General features: G+C 44.5%; 1 protein-coding gene across 4 annotated transcripts in view; it reads right to left on the bottom strand.

The window, feature by feature from the left end:
* Nucleotides 1-16,934, bottom strand: part of SEMA6D (semaphorin 6D) — a 31,563-nt gene extending 14,629 nt beyond the window's left edge. Inside the window, exons 1-2 of one of the 4 annotated variants that reach the window (XM_064668801.1) lie at nucleotides 16,863-16,934; nucleotides 30-186 (exon numbers count right to left, since the gene is read on the bottom strand). In XM_064668801.1, coding sequence (XP_064524871.1) covers nucleotides 30-138 — 109 coding nt within the window. In that variant the 5' untranslated portion in view covers nucleotides 139-186; nucleotides 16,863-16,934. The other 3 variants (XM_064668802.1, XM_064668804.1, XM_064668800.1) reach the window with 3 other exon arrangements.
* Between the last annotated feature and the right edge of the window lie 1,029 nt (nucleotides 16,935-17,963).

The raw sequence follows: 17,963 nt of genomic DNA, 5'->3' as shown, positions 1-17,963 counted from the left end.
TGTTTAGCACCACTTGCAGATTAACTTACAGTGGTAGTCAACAACGTTAATGGGGTCCTCGTCCTCAGGGAAGCTGACAGCTCGGCACCCGGACAGGCTCATTAGCGTCAGGAAGGCACAGAGCAGAGGGAGCCTCATGGCTGGGGAAGGATGAGCACTACCTTTGTGGAAACACTGTTTAACTACCTGGAAAACAGGAAGACAACAGTGAGATTTCAGCTGCACAGGACAGTAAACGTGACTTCCTACAGCAGATTTTGTCTGTATTTGAGCACTGGCAGCAGTGGACTGAACTGGAGCTTAGGAAAGGCTCCCGTAGGCACACTGATGGAAAACTGCTGCATGGCATACCCCTAACTCAAAGCTGCCCTGAAACATATTGATGTTTGCTAATTTTTAGCTGGATTTAGAGGCATTTCCAAAGAAGCTGACAACTGTCAGCCCATTTAATTCACAGGAATCAGAACATGCAGGCTGCTGACCTGGCAAGAAAAATTGTCAAACTTGGGATTAGAATTTTAATTAAACCGCAATCTCTTTCCATCCCTTCTATCACTGAATGTCATCCAATAAAAACCCATTTCCCATAAAATACCTAAATCTTATCCACAAAACGTCATGGCACACACAGTCTGTCCAAACACCCATGCTGTGTTTTAATATTGGTGCTTGTTTCCAGGCTGTGCCATCACGGTACTCAGTCTAACATGCCCATTGTCAAAGACCTTATGCCAAGGACCAGGCACTTGATGCTTTGTCTTCTGCAGTGACTTACACATGTGCACAGTAAATGCAAAATGTTGCCCTTACAGCACTGTCACATGTTTTGCAAGGGTGGCAAGAGACTTAAATGAGGGGATAATGTTGAATTGGGTTCCCAAGATGCCACTTTCCCCCTCATTCTATTTTATACTGTTGAAAGCAAGCAACTTCAGAGCCTTTCACTGGGGGGGGTTGTGTGTGCCCTATAGACTGTACACTACAGATTATGACAGCACCGCAACTTTATACAACAAAGCTTTTAAGAGGGGAAGGGAAACATAACTTCTCCAATTAAACCACAGAGATATTTTAGTGAGCAAGAATGTAACTACTCAAGTTGCAATTTGGGTAGGATGCAAGAAAACACATCTCAAAGTGAAATGTGATCTTTAATGACCGCAAGTGGTCTGGGCAGGGGTCATATTTCTCATTAGAAACCTGGCAAATGTTGTATTATTCCCTCCTCCAACCTTTTGGAGGCATTCATTCAGCCCTGATTCACAGGTCAGAGCTCTGAGTCATCAGCTCAATGCCTTGCACTTGCTGAAATTAGTTATTAAATGCTTTGTCTAAACAAAAAAAAAAAGAAACCTTTCCATTTTAATGTTTCAAGAACTGCAGTGAGAGGAACACGTTGCCAGCACAAGGTGCCAGACCCGATCTAGCAAAGCACAAAAGTATTAATCATTTAATAATTTGAAAAGCAATTAAAAAAACCCCTTCATAACAACACTTAACCTTTCAGCAACGCTTACTGGGGACAAAAATGCTGTACTTGTTAATTGATACTATGGCTGGCTAAGGGCAGGGCTTCCTCCTTCCACAAGGCTGCTGAGCTGTCAGTTCAGGCTGGACTGTGAGCAGAGCAACCGAGAGGCTGGTAACGTTTTGGGGATGGGGGCGGGGGTGTTGTCTGGATGCCTGCCCATTACAGACTGACCTGGAAAGAAGCATTTTCCACTGTTAATGATATTTCTGTATCTCAGTCCACCAGTCCAGAACGAATGGGCTGTGCTCTTAGTCAAGATTGATGAGTGCAGTGGTTAATAAACACTAATGATTCCTGGCACTTTCCCTCTGCTCTTCCTTGTCCTGACATGGCCTCTTCAGCTGAAGCATCTTGCGTTAAATTACTAATGAGCAAACTTAAAACAAACTGGAATTAATAAAGTTAGTCAAATTAGTTCTTTCTTGTGAAAGCACCATTAGAGCAAAGTCCTGCAGCACAGTGGCTCCCAGACACAATAACAAATCATTAATGGTTACACAATCTTTCTTTTTTTTTTTTGGTTCTTTTTTTAAAGAAAAGCAGGCTCCAAATATCCAATCCACTGCTATCCCAGTGAAAGAGAAAGGGGAGGCACACAACTGTACGTTGAGTCAGTGCACAGTAACATCCATAAGGTGCTTAGTGAAAGTCCTCCCTGAAGCCTTGTTTTCTTGGAGAACAAATGAATACAAATTGCCAAAGAGCAAGAAGCTCTCCCAGCCATGCAGGCTGTAGTTAGCATAGAAGATGAGGCTGTTCGTGGCCCACACACCAGGACTCAAAGAGACCCTGGCCCAGCTGCAAATCACACACAGCCTGCAAACTGCACAAGTTCTGCCTGTACCAAGCATGGGCAGAGATCCTTTTTTCCTCACTTTCCTTCCAATATCCCACCTGGGAAGAATTCACTGGGGCAAGTCACAAAACTTCCATGTAACCTGCCTTACACAGGCAGATACTGGCTTCTGGACTCGAGGAAATGGCTACAGAAAAAAGGGCAATTTGTTTTTGGGTCATGATTGTCATGGCCAACACACAGCAAACTGTCTCAAAAGCAATAAGGAAACACCCGAAATGCCACGTAAACAAGGAGAGTTTCAGTTCTCTCAATTAGATTCAAATTTCAGGGGGCATATCATACTCCCTCAAAGAATGAGAAGTTTTGTAAATGTAAATTCACAGGATGTGTCTCCCCAGAGATGGCACCCAGAGCAGAAACAAACTCACGTTCGTGTCTTCCTCAAACCCCCTGAAACATCTCAGTATACTCCAGAGATGAACTCTGAGAACACACAGGGCAGGAATAGTTATGTTCTGCAATCTCTTCTAACTGAACATCACCTGTCACAAATCTCTATCAAAGAAAATATCTACATGAAGCACAGACCTTTGTCATGACAGGAGAGAAGAGCAGACAGAGAGCTGGACTGGATCAGCAAACCAGAGGCAATCACTTTTCACCAGCCAGGCAAGAAGTACAGATTTCTTTGTTATTTTGCTTGCAAAATTATTACAAGAACATTAACAGTAGCTCTGATTTCCAGCCACATGTGAAAAGGAAATGCACCTGCTTCAAGAGGCTCTTGAATGCAGCTTTTATCTAGTTGGACATAGGCTTGAGATCAGACTGAACAGAGAATAAACTGGGAAGAACAGCTGTTTCCTGGATAATCAGAAAAATGGGCTCCATCTAGCCCTTGGAGCAGGGGTTTATGACAGCCAGGTGTATGCCTCTGGTAGACACAGATAGGCTGGTGTGAAAGATGTAATTCTTGCCACATTCAAACCTTTTAGTGGAGGCCACTACTGGGGACTACAAATAACAATGATGAAGTATCTCTTTGGACCAGAATAGCTGATTACAAAATGCTGGCAAAGTCTACCTTCAAGAAAATGCAGAAAACAATCATACTCTGGGTTTGATTATTTCTCCCCAGCCAGGATTCAGACCAGTCTTTGATTAATTTCTCTTATAAATTGCATTCCTAGCGTTTCTGCTAGGAAACAATCCATGGCAAGTGCAGTGTTTGGAAATTACCATATTGCTATCCTTGTTTTGCAGCTGGGGAATTGAGGCACAGACCAAGGCTGAATTTGTGACCAAGGCCAACAACCAAAAAAGCCTTTTCAAAGGTCCTGAGCTGCTCTGGGTCACATAGGGTCCTTCCTTGCAGCACAGGCACAGTGACCAGTGCCATTATGGTGGAGAGCAAGTCACAAATCAGAGCTCTTCTGGCCACTTGGTCTGTGCCATAACTACTTGTTGGCTGCAAATACAAAGAACTAGAGGAATAAATGTTAACTGGTGGCACAAATCGACATTAAGAGGAGAGCAACCTGCCTGAAATGGGCCTCAGGGAGATGCTGTTGGTCAAATGGAAGGCAGGCAGTTGTCCCAAGTAATAAACTGGTTCTTTGTGGCTGGTACCTTTCAATCTCAGCTACAAATCCCATCCTTCAATTCCTGATTGGGGGAATCCAGAGAAGCAGGATATAATTTCTGTTAAAATATGAGCCTGCCTTCAAACAATCACACATGAAGGGGAACAGGCTGGTGTTTCTTGCCCATTAATCTACTCCAGCCTTTGACAACGTGCTGGTGACACTCCATCAATCATCTTTCTGTGCACTGCCACGTAAAAGAGAAGGGGGGAAGGGAAAGGGCATTCAGCCAGCTCGGGAGAAGCAACATATAAAATGGCTTCAAACCAGACTGATGCAATATCTTCTACTCACTGAGAAAAAAAAAAATCTTAAAAATCTCCTTAACGCAATAAATGCTTCTCAAAATGCTAAAGCACAGACAGGAGAGCAGCACGGCAAATCCAGGCTCAAGTTCAGGACAGGTCAGAACAAAAGACATATCCTAAAAGTTAGCTCACTTGTGGAGAGTTTGGCAAGGAATGGAGAAAAGGGTTGCAATAATAACAGCTGAGTAAATGACTACATTGTCTTCCTTCTCCACCAGACTCAGGCTGTTAGGTGAGATCAAGGATGTCCTCTGTGCGTGAAGGTACAAGTGAACCATAACGTAGAGGGGGGACAGGCAAAACTGAATATGCTGAGCTTAGGCAATTTCTGTTGGTGTGGTTTGCCACAATCCCAAGTGACTGGACTTGGACAGATCAGGAAATCCCTGCTGTCCTCTGTTCCTTCCTGCATGCAAATGGCTCCCTGAGGGCACTAATTAGTGCAAAGGCACTAACTACTGCATTTCTCAGATGGCACCTTCTGAAATCTTGAGCATGAAACCACTCTAATAATAAGATAAAAGTTAATATGAAACAAAACATAAAAATCTTTTACTGCTGTTTGTTCAGAGATGCTCAACAAGTTTCTCAGGGCCTACAGTTGAGACTTCAGTTTCTGACACAGAGCAAAGCAGATCCTGTGCAACACTCAGCAACTTCCACTCAGCCCTTGAGACAACCCTCGGTGAGGGTCACAGGGAAACCTTAGAGAGTGGCTTCAGGGCACTGAGCAGTTGGGCTCTTTAACCAGAAGACACTCAAGCAACAAAGATGTGCTGGCCAGGCTAGAGCAAGTCACAGATTTCACCTGCAACCAAATAAAAGCTACATTAGTCTCTGAATGGGACCTTCTGTTCAGCACCTCTCCCCTTTTTTTGGATACAAAGGGCAAGTCTAGAAAAGTTAAAAATCTTGTTTACTACAGCTTCAGGGATCATCTTTTGATGCACAAATCACTTACAGTCTACTAACAGCAGGTTAAAAAGCACTACCTGAAAAGGGTATGGTTCAGATTCTGGGCTTCATGAAGTTAAAACACCTGTTGGCAGTGACTCCCCTTTAGTGTGCTAAGGATCTGCATCTGAGTTTACTTGCTGATGGTAACTGCTACCAGGTGGGAGAAGTTCAACTTCTTGAGCCAGCTGCAGAGAGAACAGCTCACCATTAGGGCACTGGGGCTCTACTCCACTTGTACCTAGTAAAGAAATGTAGGTTGTTGCTCGATTTTGGTTTGTCAACCAGGTCAATCTTTTCAGAAGATAAAACATTCAGAAGAAAATATATGAAGGTGGTACAGGCTGTCTTCAGCAGCGCCCTACACTCATAGAAATGTATGCATTGGCAATCACAGATACATGAGAATATTCACTCAGATACCTAATCCCTGCTGTGACTAGAATAAAATAACTAGAGCAGAGCCACAAAGCGGGGGAACCAGGTCAAAAAATGTTTTGGTAATCAAAACATGAAAATGAAGCCATTCTGTATCACTGGAGTCAAAATGTAAGACCAGCATGGCCCAAGGTCTAATGGCTTGAACTCCAGAGAGGGAACCAACTACTCTTTGTCCTGCCTCTATTTTTTTGGTTTCGGTCTTTTTCTTCTGTGTCTTACTGTGTGAAATGGGTATGATGAGTCATTTGCTTACAAGCCAGAAAGTATTCCACACAGAACACAACATTTGCCTTAAAAATCTGTATCAGTATTTATTATACGAGAAGCAAGGGATTAGATTCCCATTTTAGGTCATAGCTATACATAGGTTTTCCAATGATGCAATTGCATTATAGTGTGCTAAATCCTCCCTAAACAGGGATACAACAGCCAGCATCAATGCAAGTGTGATTTTCTTTATAATTTTTTTTAATGTCATTCCAGTATGTGTTTCTTCTAATGAAGGCTGACTTCAATAAAGTTCCTGAAGGCAATGCCTGACACACAGGTTTACTGTACATTCAAATCTTGGAGATTGTCTATGATGTGATAAATCCATGTTGTGGAAATTGGTGACAGATTGTTTCAGCTAATTATCAAATAGCACAGAAAAATATTTGTGGTTTTAATAAAAGAGACGTACTTAATTCTTGTAGTCCCTTTGAGAAACATACAGCATGATTTTGTATGAATAAATAGGTAATAAAACCTGTTTCTGTCCTATAAAGGTACACTCAAATTTAAACTTGCTGTATATAGCCCTCCTGACTTTCTATAACAACCTTAAAGTCTGCAGCTCTGAAGAAAAAATTTAGGATATTTGAAGCAGATATATTAATTGAGCATGAAAGTGCAAATAACAGGTCTGTTATTTTAAGATAATACTTGACTTCTTTTAAGGATTCTGCATTAACACCTCTTGATCTATGCCTAAGTAAAAAAAGATAGTTTAATATTAAAGTGATGAAACCCTACCACTGAGTATCACAGCTTTCATCTTAATTGGCTTATGGTACTGCCAGCTACACTTCAGTTGTTTGCACGCTTTGAACGTTGCAGAAAGCATACCCCTCTTACTCCAGAATGAGCTGACAGAATGCCTGCAAAATGGATAGGGTGACTTTTAATGATGCAAGTGTTTAGTGGTTGATTAGATGCACTTTGAGGGCTAAATTCTCCTGTGATCAAAAATTTACTTGAACACAAGGTAGTTTCAGCAGGAAAGGAAATAAAATGCTCAACAAACTGTAAGTGATTGCTTCAATTATGTTCATTTTAAGTTAATTTTTGAGAGTGAATGTTAACTACCTTCCCTTACCAGGGTGACACAAAAGTGCTTCAGCTGAAACCAACCTTTGATTTCGGCTCACATCTATGGTCAAATCTGTTCTGTTTTGCAAAGCTCCTGTAGGACATCCTTCCCTTGAAATTTTGCCAAGGTTGAGCTATTGGTGATGGAGTGCAAGGTACTTTAACTTAAGCAGTGCTCTGGATTCACCATTTCAGCAGACCTGCATTTCATTAATTCAAACTGCTCATGCCCAACTGGGACTGCCCTAGGATATACTAAATTTATTCATGAAAGCATCCAAGGACTGGTGCAGCAAATGTCAGTGCAGTGATGTTCAAGGTTTGTTCTATACTCTTGGCACTGATCTTCCATTAATTCCTGGCCATGGGCAGCACTGGTAGCATGAGTTCCTACCCCTGCCCTGACCCCAACCCGAGGAAAGCAAAGCCCCCCTGCTGGGGAGAGAAGCTGTGGCTCATCGGGGTGAAGTCCTGAGTGCCTCCAGCTGGGTCAGAGGTGTCTGGTGCTTTTGATTAGCGTGTTTCAGACCGAAATACTTTTATCCTGAAAACTAGCAAGAACTCTTAAGCCATGATGGCAAAGATCTAATTACTTACAGTACTACACACAGGCTTAGATGCAGGTTTGGGAACAACCCAAACTGCCCCCCTTGGCCTCAAACAAAAGCCTAAAAACCTAGACCAAAGTATTACTTTTCCTCCCTCAAGGAGGGTTGGCCACAAGTGTGAGTGAGAGCTGGAAGTGAAGGAAGTAAGTATTCTTCCTGCAAGCCTACAGAACATGATTTACATAGGAAAACTGCCACTCATTTCAGCATGATTAGGCATCATCTGATAAGGCAACTCTGAGACAGGTATAAACCAGTATTTGCAGGTGAGGACATAATGAAGGTCTCAGGCACAACTTGCACAAGTCCAGCTGACGCCACAGCCAGGGTGAGTTGCTGGCAGTGCCCCGGGCCTGCTGTCTGAGAGCCCTGCTGTCTCTCCAGCCTGCACCTTGAGCAGTGCTCCAGCCCTGATCCCCGAGATAAGTGCTGCCCATTTTAGTCCTGGCTGGAGCCCAGGAGGTCAGGGTTGGCCTACGGGATGAAGTGAATGGGATGTTCTGAAATGGAAGGGAGGTTTGGGGGAAAGAATACATCCCAACAAGCAGGACAGGCAAAATAAAAAGGGATTTGCACTGTGGAGAGGGCACATCTGCTGTTCAACAGGCTGTGCCTCAGACAATGTTTCTGTCAACCTCACTCCAGAAAGCATCACTTCTTTCCACCCACTGCTCTCCCCTGCTATAAACATCCCTCCAGCATTGCATCACCATGCCTTGCTGGAGCATGGGGCCTGCTGGCCTGAGTTGCTACTGCCAGGGAAAAGGCTGCCACTGCTCCCCCTTCAGAGAGAAAGTAAATGGCTCCTGGAAAATGCAAGGGGAGAGACAGAAGACTATCAACTGGCAAGAAACACATCAGAGCATCTTAAGCACTGTGCTGGTACTATCAGTATGCCATTCTCAGGGCTGGAATGGCCAGCCAGCCTTGCCTGTAGGAATACTGCCTATAGAGAGTGGGGAACAAGGCGTTTTTAACTAGTTTTGGTTTTTCTGCACAGACAAATCTGGTAGCTGGCCACCCAGTTACCTCTTTGGATATGCAAAGCATGTGCTCCGTCACTTTCCTGGGCACAATCAATTACATGTACAAAATACAGGCATGAAAACCTGGAGGAAGCTTGAGCTCAAAGTTAACGATTACTATTCTCTTGTTAAGCATTAAAGATTAACCACACCAGTGAAAGGATGTGTTATGAAATGTCTTTCCCAGGCTGGAAAGTAATAAGAGTTGGCTTTTTTGTTTAGTTAGTTTTTTTTTTTTTTTTCTTTTTTGTTTTTGGGTTTGTTGCCTTTTTTTTTTTCATCTCAAAGTCTACTCGGGATTTCAAGTAATTGTTTAAACTTCTGTTTTTATTTACCATAATACCAAACTGTTGTCACTTGCCACGTGACTGCTCATACTTTCATTTGAGATGTCGTGCAGAAACACATGGAAATCTGGTGAAGGCAAACCAATTTTAGAACATGTTCCGAGCAATTGTTTTGCAGCACTGCCCTACAGTATGAAGTCTCTTACATTTCTTAAATTGCCTAATCAAATGCAGACTCTGTTCCAGTCACGCTAAATTTTCACATAATGGCAGAAAAATACTTCTTTCTAGCCTAGCACTGAACAGTTGGATCACATTATCACATTTGCTGCTTTTGTAGTCTCCAAGTGTGTATTTGTAAATGTATGTATATACATATTCAGAGGGGAGAGGGGGGGAACATCAGTGCTCATGCTGTGAGACCCTGGGGACAGTCAGAGGGACAAGACCCATGTCTTGAGAGGTGTCTGTGCTGAGGGTCTTCTGGGATGACCTGGCTTACCAGTAGTGGTGAAAAAATTATTTATATTTATTCTAAACAAAAATTTATTTGTTTAGAAATCAGAAGTATTAGTGCAGGATTTGATCCAGCTGATTTCCTTGCCCTGAAGTTACTAAACTGATACAAACTCAGTAAGGTAAATTATACCCAGTTGTTGCCAGTTTGGGGTCGGAGGCAGGATTGGTGCAACTTGCAGCCATGGCTATCCTGCTCTGGGTCCCAAACTTGGGCACATCCCTGTGTTGCTTCACATCAGTTTGGGGAACTGTGCATCCTAAATCCACCCACTTTCTACAGACCAAACACAACCTGCAGAGCCCACCCTCAGCAGTCATTTGGAACTGGATGCAGCTGTGCTTGGCACCAGCTCTCCCTCCTCTTTCTCTCTTTTACTTGGGCTTCATCACCTCATGGTAACATTCACACTGCAAAACAGGGAAATATATGCATCTCAATACTTTGGCATTTTGACTAGTACGCCACAGAGAAGTCACAGATCAGACCTTTAAAATTAAAAATAAAAAAGATATTCAAATCAGTAACATATGGACTGCAAGTGCTTGAATCAAGGTCAGAAGGAAATCTGTAGCAAATCAGGGAAGGGTTTTAAAGCCTTATATTACAGCCTGTCCCCTTCTCTCTTCCACACAGACCTCCCCAGATGCCCAATACAATTACAATGTTTCCTTAAATCCTTGTGTTGTCACCAGTAATATTGGCCCAATATCAACAGACTCACGCCCACACTATTTAAATCTGCAGGTCTATTTTTCTTATACATCTGCACCAAATACATTTAAGTCTGTGCTGGCATAGTTTGCCCCCAAAGACCACAACCACAAGCAGTGTTTGTTACATTTTTGGTGAGGATGAAAACCTGATGCTTTAGAGGGAGGAAAAGCCATAATCCACTCTCACAGTAAAACCTGTACAATGGTACACAAGAAAAAAAAATTCTATCTGTACCCTTGCAGGAAATCAGATTAATCCCCAAAGCATGAGATTTGATTATTTTTGTCTGAGGTTATCATCAAGGAAAAAAACCTACATAATGCTAAAAATATCCACAGCATTTACTTTATGAAGAAAAAATATGACTTACTGAGCAAAAACAAATTACTGGCTTTTTGGTGTTAATCTTTGATAAACACGTGCTGGGTTAAAGAAACTGTCACAGAGAGAAGTTTGCAAATTGAAATAAACCATTCAACTCTTCAAGATTATTTCCCCTCCACGCCCCCTCTTTACTCCTTTCATGAGACATGGGGACATTGTTCACACAGTGTTGACAGCTTTCACACTACTGCTTTTCCTCTGTTACCCTTCTCCTCAGCACTCGTCCCTAGGTGGCAATACACAAAAGAGGTATATTTGCCAGGGGTGCCAATGCTGGCTCTGGGACAACTGTTGAAGAGCCAGAGGGTCCTCTCCTGCCTTCCAGCTTCGTTGGTTCCAGTTGCTTCCACAGGGTACTGAGCCTCCCTGACCTGCCAGGCAGTGCTCTGGTATTTCACACAGAGTGCTGCTTAGGGAACACACAGACTGCTTACAGCCCTTTCTTGTTTTAACCACCATCAGGTACAGTCACGCTCCCTAACACTAGGCTACATTCAAACACTATCTAAAATTTTAATACTATAGCCTTAACTGTACACTGAGGTTTTTGTAATATACGTTTTTCTTCCCTGCAGTCTCGCAAACCAGGATGGTTACACAGCCCGATAGAACATGTAGGTGTTCACACAACATGGGAAGGGGGTACCTAAATGGAGGCACAATATAAGCAGGGGCTTGAAATACAAGCGTGAAAGTTTTCTTTTGACCCCAAGGTGCATCTGTCATGACAGACACACACAGAAATAGCAGCAACACCTCCTGTTGGAGCTGCAGTCCCTGCCCACCACCAGCACCCATACTCGGCCTGGGAAGCCAGGCAGCAGCACTTGAGGGGAATACCTTTTGTTTCACGCCACAATAAAGCTCTGAGGAAGGTCCAACCCGACAGAGGTGTGAACTGCTACTTTACTGTTGCTTGAGAAAGCAGAGTCCCAGCTGCCATGACCATTTGGTAAAAGAAAGATGAACTATGTAGCTCACATTAAGAAAAGCCTATTATTGCAGTAGCTGAGCTGAGTGACCAGCTGATCAGCTCTCATCTCTTCTGAGGTTTCACTCCCACCTCTGACGGGCTGTGATGATGGTCCCCATTGCTCACTCGTTACCTTTCCAGACAAGCACCTCTGTGTTTGCCTCCCTGCTGTCCTTCACACACTTGAAGAGCCCCCCAGCATGCATCTGCCAATTAACTTTTCATTCTCATCCCAAGCTCTCTTCAAAGCTCCCCTTTGCCTCTGATGCCTCCAATCCTGTGTGCCCCCTCTTCCCAACACACACAGCTCAGCTATGCTTAGGCAGCTTGTGCGCTGGCACAGCTGCTGATTATGCAGTCCAACACGGCTCTCCAGCTTCCACAGGCCACTGCCTGGCTGTACCTATTTGCCATCTCTTCTCTTAAACCATCCACTGTGAGAACAGGATCCATCCTTTTTAGTCTGTGTTTATCCAGTACCTATCCAATTAGAAACCTGGGCTGCAACTTGCCTCTTAGATGAATGGTTAAAAAAAAAAAAAAAAAGAAAGTAACGGCAACAACAAACCTTTTTGCAAGAAGAGTATCTGTGTGCAAATACGACCTCTGTTATGTTACCAAGGTCAGGCAGACCAAGGCCAATCTGCTGTGTGAGAATATAAATCAAAGCTGTCCAGGGACTGATTTCATTTACAAGGTTTGTAACCATTTTGGACAGAACAAATGTCACTTGCTTGCCTGAGCTCCTTGCTCCTCCTCTTCCACCACCACTTCTTTGCTCCTCCACTCCCATCTAGCCCCTCCCTTCCTGGTAATACCTCTTGACCTCCTTTGCTCTTGAAATCAAAAGTTCTTTTCCAGCAAGAAAGCAGTGGCTCACACATGATAGACAGCCATACTAGGCCAATTTATTTAAATTATGCAAAAATCTCAACAAGTAAAATTAGCAGAGAGCCACAAGTACATTCACCTGCTGGTTACCTGCCATTCATAGCGCACATCAGAATTAAAACAACAAATCCTGTAAGGACTTCTTTCCTATTGCATTCATAGATCCGCAAAACAAACCAAGGAAAGCATCTGTAGCAAGTATTAGAGTCTGGGCACAGATCCTGCGAAATCACATGGTTTCCGTTGTGGAACTAAAAAGGCTTCTACAAGAATGTGTGAAATACACAGCCGAGATTCTCCATTTCTTTTTGTGCTCCTTGGCAGTTTGCGTGGCCAAGTTAAAGCGGCAAGTTCTGTTTCTTTAGCTGGAGGCTCTCAAAGCACAGCCCGACCCGCACACTGACAGCGCACAGGACTCAGCCAGCAAGCTCCCTCTCGAGTACGGACAGAGTTAATGTAATCCCACTCCAGACAACAGGTTGCTGTCTCCAAACTGGAGCCTCGAAAAGAAGGAGTCCAGCAGTTGCCTCGCTCCTCACAGCCATTTTGCAGCCCTTCCTCCTGCAGGTGTGCACACCGAGCCGCAGCGGGGCTGGGCAGGGGTGCCAGAACGAAAGAAACTTCACGTTCTGGATGTTAACTTTAGTTACCATAGCCAGACAATGCTGCCACTGGCGTGGAAGAAAAAATTGCTGTAGCCAGCTGTGCTGTTCACAGTCGGATGGTTTCTGTGTAGCTCCAAATGGTTATGGAGCCAGTAGCCTGTTGTGGCCAAGGACAGGATGATGGATGGTCTACACACACTGTCCAAGCAGGGAGAATGGCAGAAGTTCACTTCAGGGTTGTTAAAATGCTAATCTGGGTTAGTTAACAAAAGCTGAGTGGAACAGAAAAGTTAGGGAAATAAACACTACTCATATGTTATATGTGTGCACTACAGATTTGATCTCTGTGGTTAACACAAACATTTGACTTTGGAAGTGGGACAATTCAACAGTCTTCCCGTCTGAATAAACTGAATCAACTGTAATATTAGCTGTACTGTAATTACTGTCAAGCCACAACGAGGGAAAGTGGGCTATGGCACACAACACACAGAGCTCCAGGAAACACCATTGAAAGGGCAGTAACACGATTTTCACTGCACACCTCTTCCATGTGACATGGGAACAAATCAGAACCCGCTTTCTTTTGAACTCAAGGCTGGCAGCTATTCACAGAACAAGCAACAACTTAATAAGATGACTTAGATAGATTTTAGCAGTAACTGCTGTAGCTTATCAGATGCGTAAGAAAAGAGATCATCTGTTCGAGCAGCAGTTTTGACGAAAGCGACATTTGAACTGTTTTAATTACATACAGAGTTGCTAAGACTGAAAATAACTTGTACTACCCAATGCAAGTAAGATGCCTTATTCTGTTTCTTCTTAATTACTTGTGGAGCAAATTATTACTTTATCAAGTGGAAAGGTATCTGATTTTATCAATCTGGAATTAGAGGTATGTTTAACGACGAGTATGTAATCAACCACCATCTCCTCTGTTCAGCAAGCAAAGTAAACACATAGTCTATGCCTTGAAAAATATCAGATCACATAAGTAAGCTCAACATAAGCTTATACAGGCACAGCAGCTGTTGATATAGCTATTTTCTTTGTCTTACAAAGACTAGAACTGAAACAGTCTCAGTCATATCACTTGTAAAACACTTGATGAAAACTGACTGTATTCACACATGATCTCCACTGGACTTCAGATTTCAAATTTCTTTCTTCTTTTTTTTTTCAGAAGGAAGAACAACCATAGCATTTCAACATTTCCATACAGGTTCTATCCATCCAATTGGGCTTCACCTGACTTCAGAGGATACTGAATCATCTGTTAAGTACACTAATGTTTTAAAAAGAATTCAAACCCCCTAAAACTCCAGAGCTGAAATCTGCATGTGATCAACTGCAGTAAGACCAGAAGATACATTGCTACAAATGCTGATATACACTTTGAAGTGAGCTTCTATGATGGACTTTTGTTTTCCTTCCCACACCTCTCATGACAGGACTGATGGGATCAAAGGCCAATTTAGTCAGAGTGGATTGCACATATAATTAAGCATTCTATCTAAAAGTGTGCTCTTCATAAATACACAGCAAAGTTATGGTGGCTCTAAGGGCTATAGTATCTGCTGCAATAGTCAGCTCAGCTCAGCCGTTCCCAGAAACGTTCAGATGGTCCAGCTCAAAGGGCACGAGAGGCTGGGGGAAAAAACCCGCAGCCATACAGCTGGTTTGTAGAGCTTTGACAGGGCCATCACTGTATTCCTGGCACACACTCCTGCATCACACAAAGCACATTTAGAAAATGATGTTATCTTTGTTGCATCTCGACCATAAAGGAGAACAGGTAGTGACAGACTGCAGGATATGGGGGAGGAATGTTCACTGTAACTAAAGGTGCAGATGAAAGTGAGAAGCTGGTTAAATAAACCAATTTAGAGCCTCTGGGTTATACTTTTTTGGCTGTCTTTTTGGAAACAAATCTGAGCTACATAATTCAGAATGCTAATAAATTCTTACTACAAACTTTTCCTTTCTGATTTAAGAAAGCCTGAGTTTTATATTAGTTTAAACAAAAGGTGTTCAAGTTCATGATTATATAGAAAAGAAATCAGGGCACTAAGCTGGCAATTTGTATTTATCTAAGCCAGAGTAAATGTTTATACAATATCTGCCAACATAACAAAATATGCCTGTCACTTACTACATTAAACATGATTACGTACAGCTTAATTTACTGAAAGGAACTGAAGTAGACTTTGGAGGTGCATAGAATTTTATAGTGTGAATAAAGCAGGAAAAACATCTATTCTCTTTTGCCACAAAAGTAATTGCAAAGCTTTACAATGAGCTTCCTGTTGGACTTGGGAAAAGGAGAGAACCTCAGAAAATTCTCTGTGAAAGTATTTGTATGTGAGAGCAACAGACCAGCAGTAAAAGCCTCTAAGACAGTAGGAAGCTGTTCCTTCACATAATATTTAGGGAATTAAAACACATTAATAAGACCAAAAACTTGGGAGCACAAAGGTATCCCAATAAAGATGCATGTTTTTTTCTCCAAGGGAAATAACCGGGAGAAAAAATGCCACTCATTTACAGAGCACTGAACAGTATTCTGGAGGAAGTTTGCTGTAATTCCTGCACATTATGTGTGAAGCTTGTGTGTGTACATGGATAAGCTACAATACCATCTGTACAGCAAGTGCCACATATGTGAGCATTATGAACCATCATTGCTGTTGCTATGCTCAAAAGTAAATGTATTCTAAGCCACACACACATATAAATACAAATGACTTTACACACTAAGGGCTGAATTTTGCTCGAATTACTCACAGGCTAATGCCTGTGATACAGACATAATCTTGACCAGAAGTAAGAAACAACTCAGAGGTTGGCAGAAAACCACTAATTTAAGACTAACTATATTCATGCTAACAAGTGGGATATCCACCAGAACTACAATGTTTTCAACACATCAACCTAAAGCACTTAATCGCATTTTTCAACTCACAAGATAAAACACAACGACAGTCACAAAAAACCCCGCACCACCATCCCCCAGCCCTTTAAAACACAACCCGGATAGCCACCTAGAAATATCTGTGCGACCTTTCATTTCCATTCATCCTTATAAATAATAAAGAAGGCTTTAAACCCTTCCTAATTACTCCCTGAAAGCAGCTGTATCGGTTTCTGCAGCGCTGAAACGCCTCCACCTCCCCCCGAAAAAAAAAAAAAAAAAAAAAAAAAGAAAGTTTCCCCGCTCCGCACCTGAGCATTGTTTTCGGCAGGAGGGCGGCGCGGAGCTGCCCCCGCCGCGGCGCGGGGATAATTCACAACTGACTCCAGTATTTGTTTCCATCCATAATTGATGGGGAGCTGGAAACACAGCTCCCTCTGCCTCCCAGCGCCCGGCTGCTGCCGGGGAGCCCGTAAATCACGCCTCGCCGGGCGCCCGCCCCGCCGGCAGCGCCGAGCCCCGCGGCCGGGCGGGCTCAGCCCCCGACGCGGCGCCACAGCCCCGACTCACCCCAAAGCGCCCCGGGGCGACTTCGCTGGGGACGAGCCCCACAGCTCCGCTCCGGCCGCCCCGTCCCCGGCCAGCGCCGGCTCCCTCCCGCTCCGCTCGGCAGCGCTCCCCGTACCTGCTGCTGCCCGCGGCCGCCGCCCGCCGGCGGGGCCGCCCGCTCCGCTCCGCCCGCCGGCCCCCGCCGGGCGCCCCATCCCGGCGCTGCGCTGGGAGCCGGGGCGGCGCGGGGGAGGCGCGCCCGGCAGAGCCCACCCACCCCTTCCCTCCTTCCCTCCCTCCACCTCCCGCTAAGGGGTTTATTCTCGCCCGTCCTCCGCGCCGCCACCGCGGACAACTTTTGGGTCTCACCGCAGCGGGAGCGCGGCCCGCGGCCGGCGGGGCTCGGCGGCGAGTCGCGCCATGGCGGGGCGGGGGCGGACCGGGACCGGCCCCGGCACCGCCCCGGCCGCGGCCCCCCCGCCTCCGCCTCCCCCGCCGCGGGCAGCGCCGGGCGCCGCCCCGATCCCGCACCGAGCGGCCCCGGCCCGGTGCGCCGAGCTCCGGCAAAACTTCGCCCGTAGTTTTACCCCTCCCAAAACACCTCTCGGCAAACCTGCCCACCCTCTGCCGCCCCCGCGGCCGCGGAGGTAAACAGCTGGGGCGAAGCCATGGGGAGGCGTTTTCTTCATCGCCGACGCCACCTTCGCTTCTTAAGACAAATTTTCGCTTCTACGTGGAAAGAAAAAAGTCGTTGCGAGCGATGCAATTTTGCAGGCTAATGATTTTGCAGACGAGTACTTCGCGTGTGGTGCTGGGGGGGGGGGGGGATGTCCTTGAAATGACATCTTTTTAAATGCCTGTCCAAAATCCCCTCAGATATTCCAGAAACAAAAGGTTTAATCCCAGAAATGAAGTCCAGGAAATAGCTGTCACTAATTCATTTTTTCTTCACATGAAAGATAAATTAATTAAGGCTTAAAGTGCCATGGAATATTTTGGATGCCCCTGCAAGGAGTAATAAATGATTACTCGCCAAACCGTATCATCTGTGTTTGTTTTATGGGAAATAAGTAAAATACTGAGTAAAAATAATTTAGAGATTTTGCTGTGGAATATCTTCTTCGTTCACATGCAGTTCCCAAATTTCTGCCCCTTAGCTGTGCACTGCCTCCATGGCAAATCCTTGGGCCGGTTGCTCCCCACAGCTCTCCTGCCCCTCTGGAAGACAAACACTTGATACTCCCAAGCAGTATTTTGGGCTGATCTGGCAGGTTTCTGTGCACACACACCACTCACAGTGGGAGCGTTTCTTCTTGAGAACTGATTCATCTAAGCAAGGGCGCCAGGATTTGGCCCATAGTAAATTCTCTTTAGAGATTGTGCCAACAAAATCTCCCAGCCATGGGAATAGGACGTTTTTGGCAACTCAGCCCCTTGGCTGTCTCACTCTGATGTTTCCTAGTGGTGACA

Source organism: Pseudopipra pipra, chromosome 12 (assembly GCF_036250125.1).
Source record: "Pseudopipra pipra isolate bDixPip1 chromosome 12, bDixPip1.hap1, whole genome shotgun sequence".
Lineage (NCBI taxonomy): Eukaryota > Metazoa > Chordata > Aves > Passeriformes > Pipridae > Pseudopipra > Pseudopipra pipra.
Note: the sequence above shows the minus strand (reverse complement) of the source record. Positions and strands in the feature narration are given on the sequence as shown.